Below are 19,004 nucleotides of genomic sequence, written 5' to 3'. Positions count from 1 at the left end.
CAAGTTTGGCAAAAGGAATACGCAAAATTATTCTAGAACATGTGCATTTTGTGATCAAGAACATTTAAGTTGTGAATGTAAAAACTTTCCTGACACTGCTGCCCGAATGAATGTTGTGAAACAGAAACAGCTTTGTTTTAACTGCTTGGGTAAACACCAAATCACAGAATGCAAGTCAAACGGACGCTGTCAAAACTGCAACCGGAAGCATCACACTTCTATCTGTAAGGAGCTACAAAGAAAACCGGAAGTTGAATCGCCGCAATCGGAAGCCGCCGTATTCTTCTTGTCTACAAAGAGGTCGAACGCAGACGTTATATTAAAGACCGCCATTGCCCCTGTTTCGTCCTCTCACACTACAACGGATGCCGCCATATTAGTCGACAAAGGCGCACAGCGATCCTTTATCACCAGAAAGCTTGCTGACAATCTTCAACTAGAGAGTGATGGAATAGAAACACTTAGCCTGACGGGATTCGGAGGAAGTAATAACAGAAGCTTACAGCAACTAGAACGCACAACAGTGTACATAGTTTCGAAGAAAAAGAAGATATCTGTTAGTGTACTCATCGTCCCCACTATTGCGGTTCCCATCAGATGCGGATATCTTAGATCGACTGCGGAACTTCCGTACCTGCGGAGATTGAAGTTGGCTCATTTCGTTACAGGTGACACGTTATTTGACATGTCATTACTCGTTGGAGCTGACCACTATTGGGATATTGTCGAAGATCATGTTGTTCGAGGGAACGGGCCGACCGCCGTCAAGTCTAAGATTGGTTATTTACTGTCCGGTCTGATGCCCTCCACGTCTCATGAGTCAGCTGATAAGCACATCTTGAACATACTTGCATCGCGCGCCCCAGAACACAGCATATTAGAACATTTCTGGAGTCTTGAGAACATGGGTATCTCACCTTGTGAACCTGACCGGAAGTCTGTCAAGTACCTACAGCAATACCAAGCGACAGCTATTGAGTACGACAACGGAAGGTACCATGCCAAACTACCATGAAAGCAAGACCACCCTGCTCTACCAACAATCCACAACATAGCCTTGAAGAGAACTGTTGGGGCTATTCAGAGGTTGCGCACACAATGAACCGGAAGTGCCTCGGGCACATCGTGTTATCATAGCAGAGAAGGAAAGACTTGGCTTCATCGAGTGGGTACCACTTGGTCAAGAGTCAGCTGAACAAGTGCACTACATCCCTCATCACCCAGTGGAAAAAGAATCATCAACGACACCCATACGCATCGTCTACGATTGTAGCTGCCGTCAGTCACGTGATTCACCAAGCTTGAACGACTGCCTGAAATCAACGCCAACGGCATTGAACGAGCTTACGTCGATTCTTACAATCGTCACAGAAATCGAGGCTGTACTTAACGATCGGCCATTGACGTATGCATCATCAGATCTAAAAGACCCCGCGCATATCACCCCGTCGCAGCTGTTATACGGTCGCCAAGTTACAACGCTGCCACACGATGACGTCACATTCGATGCCGGGAGTACTGTCCCTGCAGCCGATCATGCTACATTTAACCGCATGGCAAGGCGACGTGAGCTGCTCATACAACAGTTATACAGACGCTGGAAGACTGAATACCTTACGTCACTCCCTTTGCACCAACGGGTGTCTGGTTCCAACACGCAGACGATCAACACCGGGGACGTGGTGCAGATCCATGATGATGGCCCGAGATGTCGATGGAAACTTGCCGTGGTCGTCGATGTTGTTGCCGAAAGGGACGGGCATGTTTGCGAGACGAAAGTGCGAATCAGTAACGGATTGTATACCATAAGGCCAATAGCGACACTTTATCCACCGGAAGTGATAAGTGCCAATAAAAACTGATGGACAATCATGATATTGTTGTGATGGACTGTTTTTAAATATTTAAGCATTTTGTTAATATGATTATCGTATTCGTATACTAATGTGAAAACTCTGTTTTATCATTTTGCAGCCCCCAGTATGTCGTGAATATTATATGAGATTTTAGACGTAACGTTGATTGGCGGTTGCCGCGAATTAGCGCGTTATTATTATTATTATTTGACGTCATATATATTTGTATTGTTGTTGACGGGCAGTTGAATTAAAGGATCGAACCTGAATAGTCGTGTTTTGCATATCAACTCAAAGTACACCATTATACCTTCGTGAAACTTATAATAACAATAATACACAGGAAAAATGTTGAATCATGTTGAACAATCACTATACACAAAAGAAAACATTTATCAAAGAAATTAATATAATCGGGTTATCTGGTCTTTGAGGCGATTGAGTGCGGCGCTCATTTTCCTTTCAACCCATGCCACAGGTCGACGGTCGGATTTCTTTGCATCTATCTCTGCAACTATCTCTGTAATGAAGTATTGAATGATATATGCTGATTTGTTAACTTTTCACTTATTCTTAAAACTGTGTTTAATACTAAGCATTCACACACCTCATTAATGTTTAAAGGTTATGTTTTTATCACACAACCGCGGTCTGAATGACTTGATTTTGGTGGAATAAACTTTTCCATTAATATGAGTTCAGGTATTCCATTTTAACATCATCTACATTAGAAGGATTTCAAAAGATGTTTTTGAGACAAGGAGGCAAATTACTGTGCCTTGATTTTTGATGGTTCAAAATAAAAGTTTATATTTAACTTTATACTGAGGTTATTTTTGTCTGTCTGTGTTAAATTCTCCAAAACTTTTTTATACACAAACATAATTTTTTGTAACTCTTAAATTATAGCAGTAGCATTAAATTATCGCAAGACAGATTATGTGCTAGAGTCAAATTTGGTTTAATTGCATTATGTTTGTTTCAAACTGGATATGGAGGCAATAGGACACTTATTTATTTACATCACCCTTTTCCCTAAAATAAGCAAATCATACCAACTATGGCGCAGCATTCGGCAATCAGGAGACCCTCTCGAATCTCTCTCTTAGGGGTGGTTGAATCACCCTTCATAGAGCAGTTCACCAGCTGATCAGGTCTGAAAACTACTGTCATGGCCTTTGCGCGGCGCGTCTCGTGCATAATCTCATTTGAGATCAGGTCCTGAAAGATATTTTATAATGTAAGTGTTAAATATTGCTGTTATGGTAATCTCGTTTGCTATAAAAATTATAAATTTAAATCAAAACAAGTTTGTTTGCTTGTTGTTTTTGGTTGTTTATTTGTGCAATGCTAATCCCCTGATCAAATGTGACTTAAAGCTATTCATAAATAATTATAAGAAAATACGTTTGGTAGAAAATACTGTTTGAAAATGTACCATGATACGTGGTCTCATTTGGCTGTGTGGACTGTCGGAAGTGTGACACCTTTAAAATGCAATAACCTGTATATTTTACCTCTCAACAAATCCAGCTTTTCTTGGTCAAGGACAGGGCACGATTTTCCCACTCCTGTTCTCCTCAAGTTGGCCTGCACGTGCAGGGTAAAACCTGTTACCTGGTATTAAAGTCAATACATCAGGTAGTCTCCCTTTTGCTCCCTTTTTTGGCAGGCAATGATGCACATTCTTTCCAAAGGATCTTCCGATCAATGTAAATTTCACCTTGGGATTTTACCTTCAAATTCAAAATATAAAAGTTCTCATTTAATATGGGGGAAAAAATCTGTTCATTAATGACAAGAAATAGGTATAAACAACATTTAAGATGACAATAAGCATAAAATACAGCCATAATAATTTAAATGATGTTGTTTTTCCGTTAAATTGCATTACATTTACTCATCCATTTACATTTTCAAGTGACAATACATAAATATGATAATGATCATAATTAATTCAATAAACTAAATGAAAAGGGAATGCAGTAATGAAAATACAAACCTGTTACAACTGCTCTTCAGTATTCCAAAAATACAGGCAGTTGCTGAACTAGACCATATCACTTTAACCATCCACTTTGAATCTCCTTTGCAACAAACTTATTGTTGATTTACACATTGTAGTAAATACTGATTGTTTTCATCACACAATACTTCCTGCTGAAAGAATTTCAAGACATTTTACACTAGAATTATAAGTCATAATGTTGCTCAATAAAAATATACCTAAATTTACCTCAAAGTCAGTTGCTGCAACCAGCTTGTTTTCAGATAGATAGTTCCTGAACCAATCAAAAGTCTATCAACACCATGATCAAGCGCATACCCACTATATCATCATACATCATTGGAAAGATAAATGCATAATCTTTTGAAAAAAATGCATGTCATTAAATTCTATACGTGCTAACTCAAAATATTTACCTTAGAATAGGCAAAACTGTTTTGACATCTGTGCAGGCGACCATTTTGGGCTCAAATAGTATGATCTACTTTCAAAGCCGGGAACCATCAACACAAAAAGTAGAGCAAAAAAATGGCTTATTTTCTTATTGCTTACAAATATACCTTCAAGTTGATACCAAAACTAACCATTTGCAATGTATTTTACAAATCCTAGGCAGCATGCACTCAACAATGTGTGCTAAGTATCAAACTGACTGCATGTAACCCTAAAACAGGAGTTCCGGTTTGGGGTTATGTGACCTTTAATAGGCCCTAGATGGAGCACTGATAGGGATTAATGTTTATGAGGCACCATACTGTGTCAGCCGGCTTAATCTGGGAAATATCCACTGATAAGGCAGTCATTTCAACACCAAAATATTTATTGGATAATACACAGCACCATTAGCATATTATATTTAATTGTGAATATTTTAATATAACATGCTGAATGGTGTTAGCAAATAATAGTAATATTATAAATATTATTTTAATTGCCTTATAAAATGTCTGTTAATAGTCCATGTGGTAGACATTAATTGTATTGGGGTATAAATATCAGTATAAGAAAGTTCAAATACTTATTTTTTATGTTGAGGAAATATAATTGAAACTATCAAGCCCACATAATATTTTTGACACTTTCAATATTTTTAATTTAAAATAAGTAACCCACAGCCTGATTTAGGTGGACATTTTTAGAAATGTTTGAGGTTTAAACGAAAGCAAAGTTATAAGCATTGAAATTGTATTATAAAGTATATTAACATTAAACAGGTTCATATGCACAACCAGTAACAGCTTTGAATTCAAACTGCACCTTGTATTATAACAGGTTACTGAGGTATATGTCTATGTTTATTCATTTGATGCAAATAAATTGTTAGAGCCTGCAACAATTTTGTTTCTTGTTCAATTTCTGTACAACAAAACGGTTGTTAAAGACGCACTTTTTAAGAAGTGTGTTAAACATGTGTCTTGTTTTGATAAATCCTTCTAAAACAGATCATATGATAAAAACGCACTTATGAAATAAAAGACTAACTTATGCTTAAAAAGACGCCCATCAAAAAAGAAAAACACACTTTTTTGAGAAAAACCCACATTTGTAAATCTTAAAACACACTTCTTAGATAAAAGACGCATTTCCTTGATAATTGACGCACTTTTTAGATAAAAAAACACACATTCTGCTCAAATCTACACTCAAAAGCGCACTTGAAGAAAACACACAAAAAACAAACTGTTTCACTTAAATAACGCACGTGGAAAGAAAAAACGCACAAAATTCGCACTTAAATGCACTTTTGAACGCTGAAAACACAGATAATAACAAAAAACACAGAATTAACGCACTTTTAAATGCGCTAAATGTTTGTCTTGGTAAAAAGTGAGTTTTTAATTGACAATAGCAACTTCTGACACAAATTGGTGAAGATCTGATGAAAACTACTTCAATTAGAGAGCGGACACCATGCTAAATGCTTGAAATGCACAAAGTGACCTTGTGACCTAGTTTTTAACCTGGCATGACCCATATTTGAACTTGACCTACATGTAGATATTGTCTAGACACAACTTCTGACCAAATTTGGTGAAGATCGGATGAGAACTACTTTAATTAGACAGCAAACACCATGCTAAACGCTTGAAATGGTTTTAGTGACCCTGTGACCTAGTTTTTGACCCGATATGACCCATATTCGAACTTGACCTAAAAATTGTCTAGATTCAACTTCTGACCAAGTTTTGCAATTATCGGATGAAAACTACTTCTATTATTATTCTCTTAAAACAGGCGTATAAAAATGACATAATTAAAATAAAAAATAACTTACCATTTGATTGCTATCGCTTTTCTAGGTTTATATAAAGTAATTTTTGAAGAAATCACGGTTATCTATCATGCTATCAGCTTAATCAAATTTTCCAATATGGCGCCGCTATTTCCACCTCTGGCCTCGTTGAAAATTCCCCAACACGTGGTTTTTAATGATAAATGTGACGTACTTAATATCGTTTCCGATTTATAATTCTGGTACCAAAAGAAAGATCAGAGCTTATATTTTGTGATTTTCTATGCGAAATCAAAAAAATAACATTACTTTTTGTAGAAACTTTCATAGACTTTTGAACTACTTTTCGTCGCGTAAACGTAACATAGTACAATTTCGCGAATATCATCAGAAACGTATTTCATTGGTGAACATAAATATATCAACATCATTAATATTCAAATAACCTTGCCAGGTCACAAATGTGTTGTAAACAACCGGGGGTCAGTGCAGATACTCGAAAATGCAGTAAACAAAGGAAATGGGACACAGACGTTGTACTTGAATCCAATAAATATTGTTGAGCAGCGAATATAAATTAAAGATTATTAAAATTTATATCATATTAAAGAGAATTTATTTTTCTTTCAATTTGCATTTATATTAATTTGATTTTAATAAAGATGCTTTATTAAAATACCTTGTAATAGAACCACTATGCAGATTAGCTGATTTGCTTAGATCTTCCACTGATAAGATCTGCTGGGGTTGCTAGAGTTACACATGTATGCCAAATATCAAGTTGCTATCTTCAATAATGCAAAAGTTATTGCAAAACTTTAACCAAGGTTAAAGTTTTGGGACACACAATGAATGACAGACAGATCAGATTAAAACTATAACCTCTATTGTCTACACAAGGTTTTTCTATTATTTGACCTAGTGACCTAGTTTTTGACCCCAGATGACCCAAATACAATCCCAACCCAGATTTCATTTAGGATTACATTCTGACCAAATTTCATAAAGATTGGATGAAAACTGTGACCTCTACTTTTTACACAAGGTTTTTCTATTATTTGACCTAGTGACCTAGGTTTTGACCCCAGATGACCCAAATACAATCCCAACCCAGATTTCATCAAGATAAACATTCTGACCAAATTCCATAAAGATTGGATGAAAACTTTGACCTCTACTATCTACACAAACAAATTGTTGACGGACACACAGACACACGCACGCACAATGGACGCCAGACATCACAGGGTCACATAAGCTCACCATGTCACTTTGTGACAGGTGAGCTCAAAAGTCGGCATATGACTTGTGCATATATGCCAATTTTTATCAACTAAAATGAACCACAGCATAATAACATACACAGATACATAATTGAGCCTCGTTCTGGGAAAATGAGCCTTAATGCATGCGCTTAAAGTGTTGTCCTTGATTAGCCTGTGCAGACTGCATAGGCTAATCGGTGATGACACTTTCAGCATATGTTTTAAGTTTAGTTTTTCCAGAATGAGGCTAAATTCATGAGCTCCCTGTAGTACCTACCCGGACATTTTGCTATACACGGAGCTAGACATGGACGGCGCTGATGACAGGATGCTCTCCCCTGTGGCACTGCTGGTGTCAGAGAACAGGTCCCCCTCCTGTACCCCACCACCACCCCCACTTTCTGAAAACACAACAAATATAACTTAAATGACTTCTTAAGGCTTTCCAGCAGCACCTTTGAAACAAGGGCTGTTTGTAAAACATGCATGCCCCCCATATGGGCTGTCCGTTGTAGTGGCAGCCATTGTGTGAATACGTTTTTTGTCACTGTGACCTTGACCTTTGACCTAGTGACCTGAAAATCAATAGAGGTCATCTGCGAGTCACGATCAATGTACCTATGAAGTGTCATGATCCTAGGCAAAAGCGTTCTTGAGTTATCATCCGAAAATCATTTTACTATTTCGGGTCACCATGACCTTGACCTTTGACCTTGTGACCTCAAAATCAATAGGGGTCATCTGCGAGTCATGATCAATCTACCTGTGAAGTTTCATGATCCTAGGCATATGCGTTCTTGAGTTATCATCCGAAAACCAATTTACTATTTTGGGTCACCGTGACCTTGACCTTTGACCTAGTGACCTCAAAATCAATAGGGGTCATCTGCCAGTCATGATCAATCTACCCATGAAGTTTCATGATCCTAGGCGTATGCATTCTTGAGTTATCATCCGGAAACCATTTTACTATTTCGGGTCACCTGACCTTGACCTTTGACCTAGTGACCTCAAAATCAATAGGGGTCATCTGCAAGTCATGATCAATCTACCCATTTAGTTTCATGATCCTAGGCGTATGCGCTCTTGAGTTATCATTCAAAAACCATTTTACTATTTCGGGTCACCGTGACCTTTGACCTAGTGACCTCAAAATCAATAGGGGTCATCTGCGAGTCATGATCAATGTACCTATGAAGTTTCATGATCCTAAGACCAAGCGTTCTTGAGTTATCGTCTGACAACCACCTGGTGGACGGACCGACAGACCGACATGAGCAAAGCAATATACCCCTCTTCTTCGAAGGGGGGCATAAAAACTAGGAGAAAACTAGGAAAATTATTTACAAAAAACTAGGAAAATGTAGGAAGGTTGAAACAAAAACTAGGAGTTACTAATAAGAAGTTTATTACCTTTTCGACTTTTCCCTACCTGATTACCACAGTAACTGTACACATTTCATACAACAGGACTGTTAAACTGACTAATGGCTATATTCTAGAACGTCATTCAACCTCCACCTCGACTCAACTTCGACTAAGGAAGGCTCGAGGGCGCCTTTGGTTAATTTGAGTCGAGGAAAAGATTGGTATTCACAGTGTTTACTCAGTCGAGGAGAGCTGGAGGAGTCGACAAAGCGTGAATGTGTTTTGTTTGGCACCTATTGTCTACAATCTGTTCAATAGCAAAACGTCAAAACAATTGGTTTATTGCAATATACATTTGTAAATTACTAGGGATGGGATGCAAATACAAAAATTACATATTCATAGGTGCAAAAAATGTTTGTTTTGAATAACACGAGAGACCCTATTTTTGTTGCAATCATAAAATTTGCTTTGCTTTTTTAAATCGACTTTAGCCAACAATCCTGGCATTAAAATATTACCATTCGAAACAATAATTAAAAATCTCACCTGAAAAAATGTCACAAAAAGCGATTATTAGTACTGACATAAGTAGGTTTCCTCAAATAAAATGCTGTTTACCATCTTATGCTTCATGCGCACAAGATTCAAGTGGTACAGTGTATATAAAACTAAAAAAAATAGCCATCGCCAAAGTGCTCTAGAGTAAATAATTCTTATATCCATTAACACAAGATTTTGTGGTTCCAATTCCGCAATACAGCGTATTTTTCAGGTTACACTTTGAAATATCTAAAACTTACAAAATAAACATATAGTTGTACGAGCTTCTGTTTCAGTATCCATAAAAAACACTTTGAGTGAGGCTCGAGGTACAACTTCGCTACCTCACCATATCCTCCCTTAGTCGAGGAACCTCGAGCTGTCCAAACGTTTGTGAATACTCATGTGAGTGAAGGAGGGGATCGTTTGATAAAATCACGTCTGTAATTATACTGATAAGATTTAACTGAAGTTGGGATATCAGTGGAGGAACGTTTCAGAATATAGCCATAAGTTTTTATTTGTAGTCATCACAGAGCTCAGTCCAACTTTCAGGTATCAACTATGAAGGCTAGACTATGTGACCAGTGACACCAGACCCCACAAAGATTACCAAATATTGTCAGATCAACAACCTGAATTAGGTCCTATTTTGAAACAAACTCTCTAAAACACATTAAAAGACAGTTTTACCTTATCCCAAAAAGTGCCAAATTAATGAAAAACTAGGAATACTAGGTTTTAGACAAAACTAGGAAAAACTAGGAGCCCATTTAAAAAACTAGGAAAACTAGGAAATACTAGGAACGCTGGAAAGCCTGCTTCTTACTGAAGCTATTTGTAAAGTGGAAAGTTTGCGAACAAATTAATGCTAAAAATACATTGACCTGTGTATCCCTGTACTGATGATCACTACTTCTGACCCCTTCTTATGACCACTACTTAGGGCCCTTACTGTTGACCCCTAGTGATGACCGCTTCTTATGATCACTACTTAGGACCACTACTTGTGACTCCTACTTATGTTTACTTCATATCACCCTTAATGATGATCACAACTTATTACCACTTCTTATGACCCCTTCTTAGGACCACTACTTAGAACCCTTACTGATGACCCCTACTGATGACCACCAATTCTGACCTCTACTGATGTTCACTACTGATGACCCCTAATGATGATCACTGCATATGACCGCTACTTATGACCCCTACTGATTATACCTACTTCTGACCCATACTGATGTTCACTACTTATTTCCCCTACTCATTACCCCTACTGATATACTGATAACCCCTACTGATGATCACTACATATGACCATACTGATTTACTCACACTGATGACCACTAGTTAGGACCCTTTCTTATGTCCACTACTTTTGACCCCTACTGATGTTTACTTCTAATGACATTTTATTAGAACTAAGGGGCATAATGAATTTCACTCATACACTTTCTTTTACATTCAAGTGTGATATAAATTTCCAACTAAAAATATTCTAATAGATTGAGATGAACAGAAATGATCTGGGCTCTGGAAAAACTGGGCTTAACGCATAGTCTGCACAAAATCAATAGGTAATACACTTTCCGCTTGTATGGAATTTTTCGCTTCAACAAAGTCTTTTCTGAACAAAAATCCAGTCTATGCACGAAGTATTGTTGCTGATTAGCCTGTGTGGACTTCACAGGCTAATCTGGGACAACTCTAGGCAAATGCATAAAGCCTAGTTTTCCCAATACAAGGCTTAAAGACATATACAAATGTGAACATGTACTCAAGTCTCACCTATAAAAGTCAGCCTGGCTCGTTCCTTCTCTTGACGCACAACGCCTAGTCTGGCATTGTGTTTGAGAAACGTCTCTTTCATGCTCTCCAAGTTGCCAAGCAACGCATCGACGCTCTCCAACAGCCGAGGCTTGAAGTCTGTCTCCACAAAATCTGTTCGCTTGTGTTTGTGCATCTGTTATATGTACATGCACACTTATTCTACATTAACCTTTATAAGTGTATTAAGAAATAATATCTGAAAATAGTTAAGAGTGGTTCAGTATTTTATAATAAATGGGAATATTGCATTTAATCAGTTTCTTTTTAGAACAATATGCTGGGGTCATAAACAGTTATGACCTTTCCTCAAACAGAATACTTGTTTTTGATTCATTAACCGAGTCACATGCAGACCATATTAGGGCAGTAGCTTTTTTTTTAGGTTAGAAGGGTACAATGTCATCATTGACTTAAACAGCACGTCATCAAGAAATGCAGTAAAGCAAACTTGTCTCCTTTTTCATTTTGATGATGCTGGAGAAAAAAGGTTCATTGTACAATAAATTGTTTAAATGACTCCATACTTTCCCTGCAAAGTGTGATGCAGGGTTAAGAAATTACCTTGAGCTACACTCTTGCCAAGTATTCATTTACTTACCCTTTATCACTACGTACTGGATCAGTAAGAAGCCAAGTATTAAATATAAATAAAACCATACTGCATGACAGCGCTAATGTTGTATCTGCCTATCATTTTTAAAGCAGACAAACAAGTTTCACACACAACCCTTGACTGCATCTCGTTCTGCATGTGCATAAAGTAATGTCACAGATTTGCTTTTTCAGTATGCAAAGGCTTATCAGGGACAACAATTTCCTCTTTTAAGGATTTTTCATTTACAGTAACTCTCTTCCACACAGGCCAATCTGGGACTACTCTTTACACACATGTATAAAGCCCTTATTTCTTAGACAAGAGGGCCATGGGCCCTAAGGCGCTCACCTGAGACCCAAAGAAACTAAACTATTCTGGGAAGGTGGAGTTCAAAATAATAAAAGTACTTCATGAAACATAAATATCATCATAAGGTTCACAAGAAGAAATTCGCTTGCCCCTGGAAACCATGCTCATCAGAGCACCGGAGCCATTTTCAAATTAAATCAAGATATCATGTTTAATTAAGATTGAACTAAAATGTGACTAAAATAGAGAGTTCAGAATGTTTCACTATAGCAACAAGAAATCGTCGAGATGGGTGATGCTCCCCAAAGTTTTTTTTTGTCACAATATTGCACTATATATTCAGATAAAAGGAAACGTCTTGAGGGCACAGTAGTTGGGGGGACAATATTTTTTTAATAGAAAATTTCAAAGGGCCATAACTCTGTAAAAAATCTTCCAACCAGAACCCGCTGATAATATGCACATCTCCTCTTGGTAGTGAAGCTTCCCATAAAGTTTCATTGAATTCCTGTCATTAGTTGCTGAGAAATAGCCGGGACAAGAATTGCACTATATGTACAGTTAATGGAAAATTTCAAAGGGCCATAACTCTGTGAAAAATCATTCAACCAGAACCAGCTGATAATATGCACATCTCCTCTTGGTAGTGAGGCTTCCCATAAAGTTTCATTGAATTTCGGTCATTAGTTGCTGAGAAATAGCCCAGACAAAAATTGTGCACAGACGGACAGACGAAGAGGCGACTATATGCTCCCCCAAAAATAAATTTTGGGGGAGCATAATAAAAAGAAATCTGCAACCCACCTCATGGCCTTGCTTTTAAACAAACTGGAACTATTTTCAGACTCACCTTGCAATGATATTTCCAATTAAAACAACAATCAAACCTATTTAAAACACAAATCTTTGATAATCACACCAAAACTACGGACCTGACATCCATAAACTGTGTGCCATAACAATTTGTGTTCCACTCTTATCAGTTTGAAGGTCTTTGATGTGAGTTCTTAGCTGGTGTCTATTTCTAGGGACTAAGGGCTTTTAAGCTGCAAGCCTGTTACATCAAATAAACAATTCAGGCACAGTCAATTGGGAATTAATTAGTTGCTGATAAGCAGGTGGATGAATGGGATCAATGGAGAAATAAGAGTGCATTCATGACAAGCCATGCATTCATGATTGGAGGTCAAACAGAATTCAAGTTATATACAGTTGTTTCTCACCTAAGTAATTTTCTGTGAAATCAATATAACTACTTGAAATGTTGAGAATATTTAATAAAGGATTTCCAGATGGTAAAAATATGTTTGTTGCACTTCATCCCCAACCAATCATAAACATAATAATCCTCTTCAGAAAGGAACAAAAATAAATAAAAACAAATTTGCTATTTAACTGTATATCTTATCGGCAGAATTAATATTTAGATGACTGCATGCAAATCATGAATATCATAATATGCATGAATTTCATTCAACCTGTACATCGGTAATTTCATAGTAGAGTGTAAACAAGGTTACAATATAAAGCCATTTAAAGCCATGTTTTTAAACAGACCGCAACCATAAAGGAACTCAGCCTAGATATCATAACAAGATATCCATAAAACCAATGTTTTGACCAAGTTTCATGATGATTGGACTAAAAATGTCAATTCTAGAGTATTCACAAGCTTTTTTTACTATACAAATATAAGGAAAAAGACCCCCCCTGGGGGCCATGTTTTTTTACATATCCGAACCATTTTTGAACTCAATCGTCGTATCAAGGAAACAAATGTTCTGACCAAATTTCATGTAGATTGGGCCAAAAATGTGTCTTATAGACTGTTCACATGTTTTCTCTATATACATATAGAGAAAACTGCCCCACCCCCTGGCGGCCATGTTTATCAAATGTTGACGACTATTTTCAAACTCATCCGAGATATCCACATAACTAATGTTTTGACCAAATTTCATGATGATTAGGCAACAAATGTGACTTTTAAAGTGTACACAAGCTTTTTTAATAGATAAATATAAGGAAAAAGACCCCCCCCCTAGTGGCCATGTTTTTTTTACTGATTCGAACCATTTTTTAACTCAACCGTCGTATCTAGGAAACAAATGTTCTGACCAAATTTCATGAACATTGGACCAAAAATGTGACTTTGAGAGTGTTCACATGTTTTCACGATATACATATTGAGAAAACTGCCCCGCCCTCTGGCAGTTTTATTCACCGATCTGGACCATTTTCGTCCTCATCCGAGATGTCAATGAAACCAATGTTTTGACCAAGTTTCATGATGATTGGGCAAAAATTGTAACTTCTAGAGTGTTCACAAGGTTTTTTCTACAGCAATATAGGGAACACTGCACCGCCCCTTGGCGGCCATGTTTTCCAACAGACGAGAACCATTTTTGAACTCAACCAACATATCATTAAGACAAAGATTTTGACAAAGTTACATAAAGATTGGGCATCGTATTTTAATTCTACAGTGTTCACAAGGTTTTTCTTTTTTTTGACCTAGTTTTTGACCTAGCATGACCCAGTTTCGAACTCAGTCGAGGTATCAACGGGACAAATGTTCTGACCAAGTTTTAAGAAGATCGGACAAGAAATGTGGCCTCTAGAGTGTTCACAAGGCAAATGTTGACGACAGACGGACGATGCACGACGGACAAAAGGGGATCACAAAAGCTCACCATGAGCATGTTGTGTTCAGGTGAGCTAAAAACAGATAAACCAAGAACCCACCAGCCTGCTTGCCTCGTCCCACTGTGTGCCCTGTATCAAGGTCACGATCGCCTCCTCAAGGTCACCGGCATACTGCTCCAACACCACGGCAGCCTCGCTGTGCCGGTTACGACCCTTCAGCTCCTCTGTGGATAGTAGTTTTAAACCAATTTATTTTAGCTCGGTTGCAGTGAAAGCCTAACGCTTATAGACAGGCTCTCAAGTCCTTAACCTGAGCCCATTTTTACAATCATTTTCAAAAACATCCTTTGGGAAAACTTCTATTTCTTATGTCATGAAATACCTTAGCCCTATAACACTCAGATACAAATTGTGTAGTCCATAAGAGAATCAAACAAAATTTAAGACCTTTATTACTTGATTCAAGTCTTAAAGTCTTCATTTCCATACATATGATACTGATTAGCAAAATAAATCATAAAACCTGGCTATTTTTTAATTAAAATGCGTTACCTGAGCACATATTGATAAAATGGTTAATATTGCATAATTTTGTGACAAGGAAATTTTTAATAACACATAGAAATAATATTGTTATGTTTAAAACACTGTTATAAAAGTATTTGACTAAGACATCCCTAGACTTTAATTAAGTTTTAGAAAATAATCATCAATGATATGATTTGGAAAAACTTCAGACCAGATATACCTTATTGCCTTTACTGGATTTTTACTTTCGAATCTATTTCGATGCAAAACCCTGAATTATAATGAATAAAGCAAAAAAAAAAAACAAGAGAAAAATTTGTCACAAAACCAGGTTTTCCAATTTGAAATAAAAGCTGCGCCATGAGCGCATGATACGCCCGTCGTTCGCCAATGAAGTAGTAAGGTAATAAATAACCCTTTGAATCAATTTTTTACTTCAGTTTATTTGTATTTGAATACATGGTTTATTTTATAAGTACATGAGCATGGAAATCACGAAATTTTGACGAACAAAGTCCCATAACTCTGGAACGACAATTCAGAATTCCGTCAAAAACGAAAGGGGATCAGGGTTTATCAATATTAAGAATGTGTTGAAATTTGAAAAAAATCCATCGAAGGATATTTGAGCTACAGTAGGACATTCAATGAAATCACGAAATTTTGACGAACAAAGTCCCATAACTCTGGAACGACAATTCAGAATTCCGTCAAAAACGAAAGGGGATCAGGGTTTATCAATATTAAGATTGTGTTAAAATTTGAAGAAAATCTGTCAAAGGATATTTGACGTAGCGTACGACATTAACAGACGGACGGACGGACGGACGGACGGACAGACGGACGCGGGGTATACCATAATACGTCCCGTCATAGACGGGCGTATAAAAAGTCTAATAAAGGGAGACAATTCAAAATGTGCATTGTTACTGATTGTTCCTAGTTACCCCACTTGTGTCAAATTCAATCTATTTTTAGTCATGGTGACCTTGATTTCAATTTGAACACACACACACACAAAAAAAAAAAAGAAAAAAGAGTCTGATAAAGGGAGACAATTCAAAATGTGTATTGTTACTGATTGTTCCTAGTTATCCCCCTTGTGTCAAATTCAATCTATTTTTAGTCGTGGCGACCTTGACCTTGGAGATATTGACGTAATTCTTTTGCATGACACACCGTCCAATGATTTTGAACAAATGTACCAAGTAATTTTAAAATCTCACAATGAATGACATAGTTATTGCCTTGACAAGATCATTTATGGCCATTTGTGACCTTTTAACTCAAAGTGTGACTTTGACGTTGCAGATATCGACGTAACTAATTCGCATGACACACCATCAAATGATGGTGAACAAATGTGCCAAAAGATTTAAAAATCTCACAATGAACGACATGGACTATAAGTCATGGCCCAGACAAGCTTGTTCCGCCTGACCGCCCACCAACCCGCCGACATTCGCCAATCTAATAACCAGTTTTTTACTTCCGAAAACCTGGTTAAAAGCTTCTCATCTAAATCTTCCCCATCTATCTCCACCCCCTCCTTACACATACACAAGAACAAACTAATTCCCAGGTTAAAATATACCTGCTAATTTTCTCGCCACAGCGGCCTCCCTGTCCTGTGTGTAACCAAGACGGGCAGTCATACAGAAGACCTGTTGCCATTGGTGACAGGCCAGGAAGGAGGTCAAGGCCATGTCCCAGATCTCTCCTTTCACATAGAAGATGGCTGCCTCGTCATGACGACGCTTTCCCGACAAGACGTCAGCGTAGCCAATGGCTATGTTCTTGAAACAATTATTGAAAAACACAAATCATTGCTACAACATGATTTTCACCTTTATGCTAAAACTGTTGTTAAATTAACAAGAAATGTGTTTGTCGGAAACACTTTGTCCCCTTCTGCGCCGCTTTGATTTAGTTTTTTTTACCTTTGGCCTTGAAGGATGACCTTGACCTTTTACCACTCAAAATGTGCAGCTCCATGAGATACACATGCATGCCAAATATGAAGTTGCTATCTTCAATATAGCAAAAGTTATTGCAAAATGTTAAAGGAGGCGCAAACAAAACAACAGACAGACAGGGCAAAAACAATATGTCCCCCACTATAGTGGTGGGGGACATAAAAATTCAAAAAACACTAAATGGTATAACTTAATAAATAGTATAACATATTTATGATAAAACTATTTCATAATACTAGGACTTCTGACAACACATTTTTTACTCTGATCCCTCATCAGCCAAGATTAAACATACATGCATTAAACATTTGACATATTAATATTCACTAAATCATTATATAACCAGAATCATAAGAAAGTAACACAGGTTACACTGCACCTTATACTGCTGCGAGTGAGGTGGGTACAACTGGAGAGCAGGTACATGCAGATGATGCTGATTGATAAGGAGCATACACTCAGCAAATCTCTCATCACCTGTCAACATGTACCGGTAAGCATATGAGCATGCATGGTGTCAGTGTGTAAAACTTACACAATAACAGTTTTAACAGTTTTCCCTGTACCACTCAGAAATGCCTTTTGACTTATTTATAGCTCCTTAGAAAATCAAATTAAACCAACACTGATGAGCAGCAAACAGCATATAACATTAACAGACTGTAAGTGACTCTAAGTCTATTCATGTTTTATGCTGGTTGCAATATTGCCATTATCGCCCATATTCTGAGCAGGAATAGTTTAAGTCATTGATGATATTTTATGATGCTGACAATCAATAATGAATGATATAACATGTTTTAAAATGTGCACATACTTAAGAGGCGTGTTATTTAAAAATAGTGCTTTATGCAGGTGAAGAGGTTGACCTCAATCCTCTGCAATCCACAAAGAATGAGTCGCCGGGAAACAGTTTCCGCTTCTATAGCATTTTCAATTATAAGCCATTGCATACTGAAGTCCCTGCATAGACTGGTCCTGCATGACACTTTAGATTAATGCATTTTCATAGATACTTCTAAGGGATAGTATTTTGGGTAAAAAACACTCCATCAAGGCCTTTAACTTTCAATAGATCCATCTGAGTAACAAAACATTACGTCTACTTAATGTAATAACTAGGGTAACTGACATTTTGTGAATAGTTCAAGAATGCATATTTTCCGAAATTTTCTGAAATACCGTAAGAGCACTTACGTTATTTTTTGCACTCAAAATATTTCTGTGTTGAAATTATGGAAACTGCTCCTTTCTTAATTTTGTATTGTTTTAAAAAAGACATATCAATTTGGAGTTTTTTCCTTTTTTTCCAAGTGTTATTATAATACTACTCAGAAAATTTGAATACGAAAAAATGTTAATTATTTTAATTAAACAATTTTTTGCTTCTCCTGAAAATTTTACAAAATGTCAGTTAAGCTACTTTTTACATTCAGAAAATGACATGTGTTCGTAATGTCAATTTGAAAAATTTGGCAAAAACATTATTTTTACCAAAAAGGTTGACTTAATATTTTAACAGTTGATGTATGTCACTTTAATAAACACAAAAATGGAAAAAAGTAAAAATGTATAAAAATGTCAGTTACATGACTTATTACATTCAGCATACGATTTGCAAATCTATGGACAATGAAATGTCAGACATCCACGTAAAGGAGGAGGAGACTTCACATCCCTGGGCCCGTATTCACAGACCTATTTTTTGACTTAATAAGCATATATAGCATATATAAGCGAAATAAGCATAGACTGAGAACCAAGAAAAATACGTCAAGCTTTTGATAATATTAAGGCTACAACTTGTGATTATGTCATTATAAATATTATACATAAAGAATGAT

General features: G+C 36.9%; 1 protein-coding gene across 32 annotated transcripts in view; it reads right to left on the bottom strand.

Annotated features, from left to right (window-relative positions):
* LOC127877585 (elongator complex protein 1-like) overlaps positions 1-19,004 on the bottom strand; it is a 97,708-nt gene that overhangs the window by 17,579 nt on the left and 61,125 nt on the right. For all 32 annotated transcript variants that reach the window (XM_052423565.1, XM_052423568.1, XM_052423567.1 and 29 more), the window contains 5 exons: positions 17,540-17,637; positions 16,779-16,980; positions 14,756-14,880; positions 11,065-11,239; positions 7,640-7,763 (listed from right to left, as the gene is read on the bottom strand). In XM_052423565.1, coding sequence (XP_052279525.1) covers positions 7,640-7,763; positions 11,065-11,239; positions 14,756-14,880; positions 16,779-16,980; positions 17,540-17,637 — 724 coding nt within the window. The remainder of the gene's footprint in view (positions 1-7,639; positions 7,764-11,064; positions 11,240-14,755; positions 14,881-16,778; positions 16,981-17,539; positions 17,638-19,004) is intronic.

Source organism: Dreissena polymorpha, chromosome 4 (genome assembly GCF_020536995.1).
Source record: "Dreissena polymorpha isolate Duluth1 chromosome 4, UMN_Dpol_1.0, whole genome shotgun sequence".
NCBI lineage: Eukaryota > Metazoa > Mollusca > Bivalvia > Myida > Dreissenidae > Dreissena > Dreissena polymorpha.
This window is presented reverse-complemented; position numbering and strand designations above follow the sequence as displayed.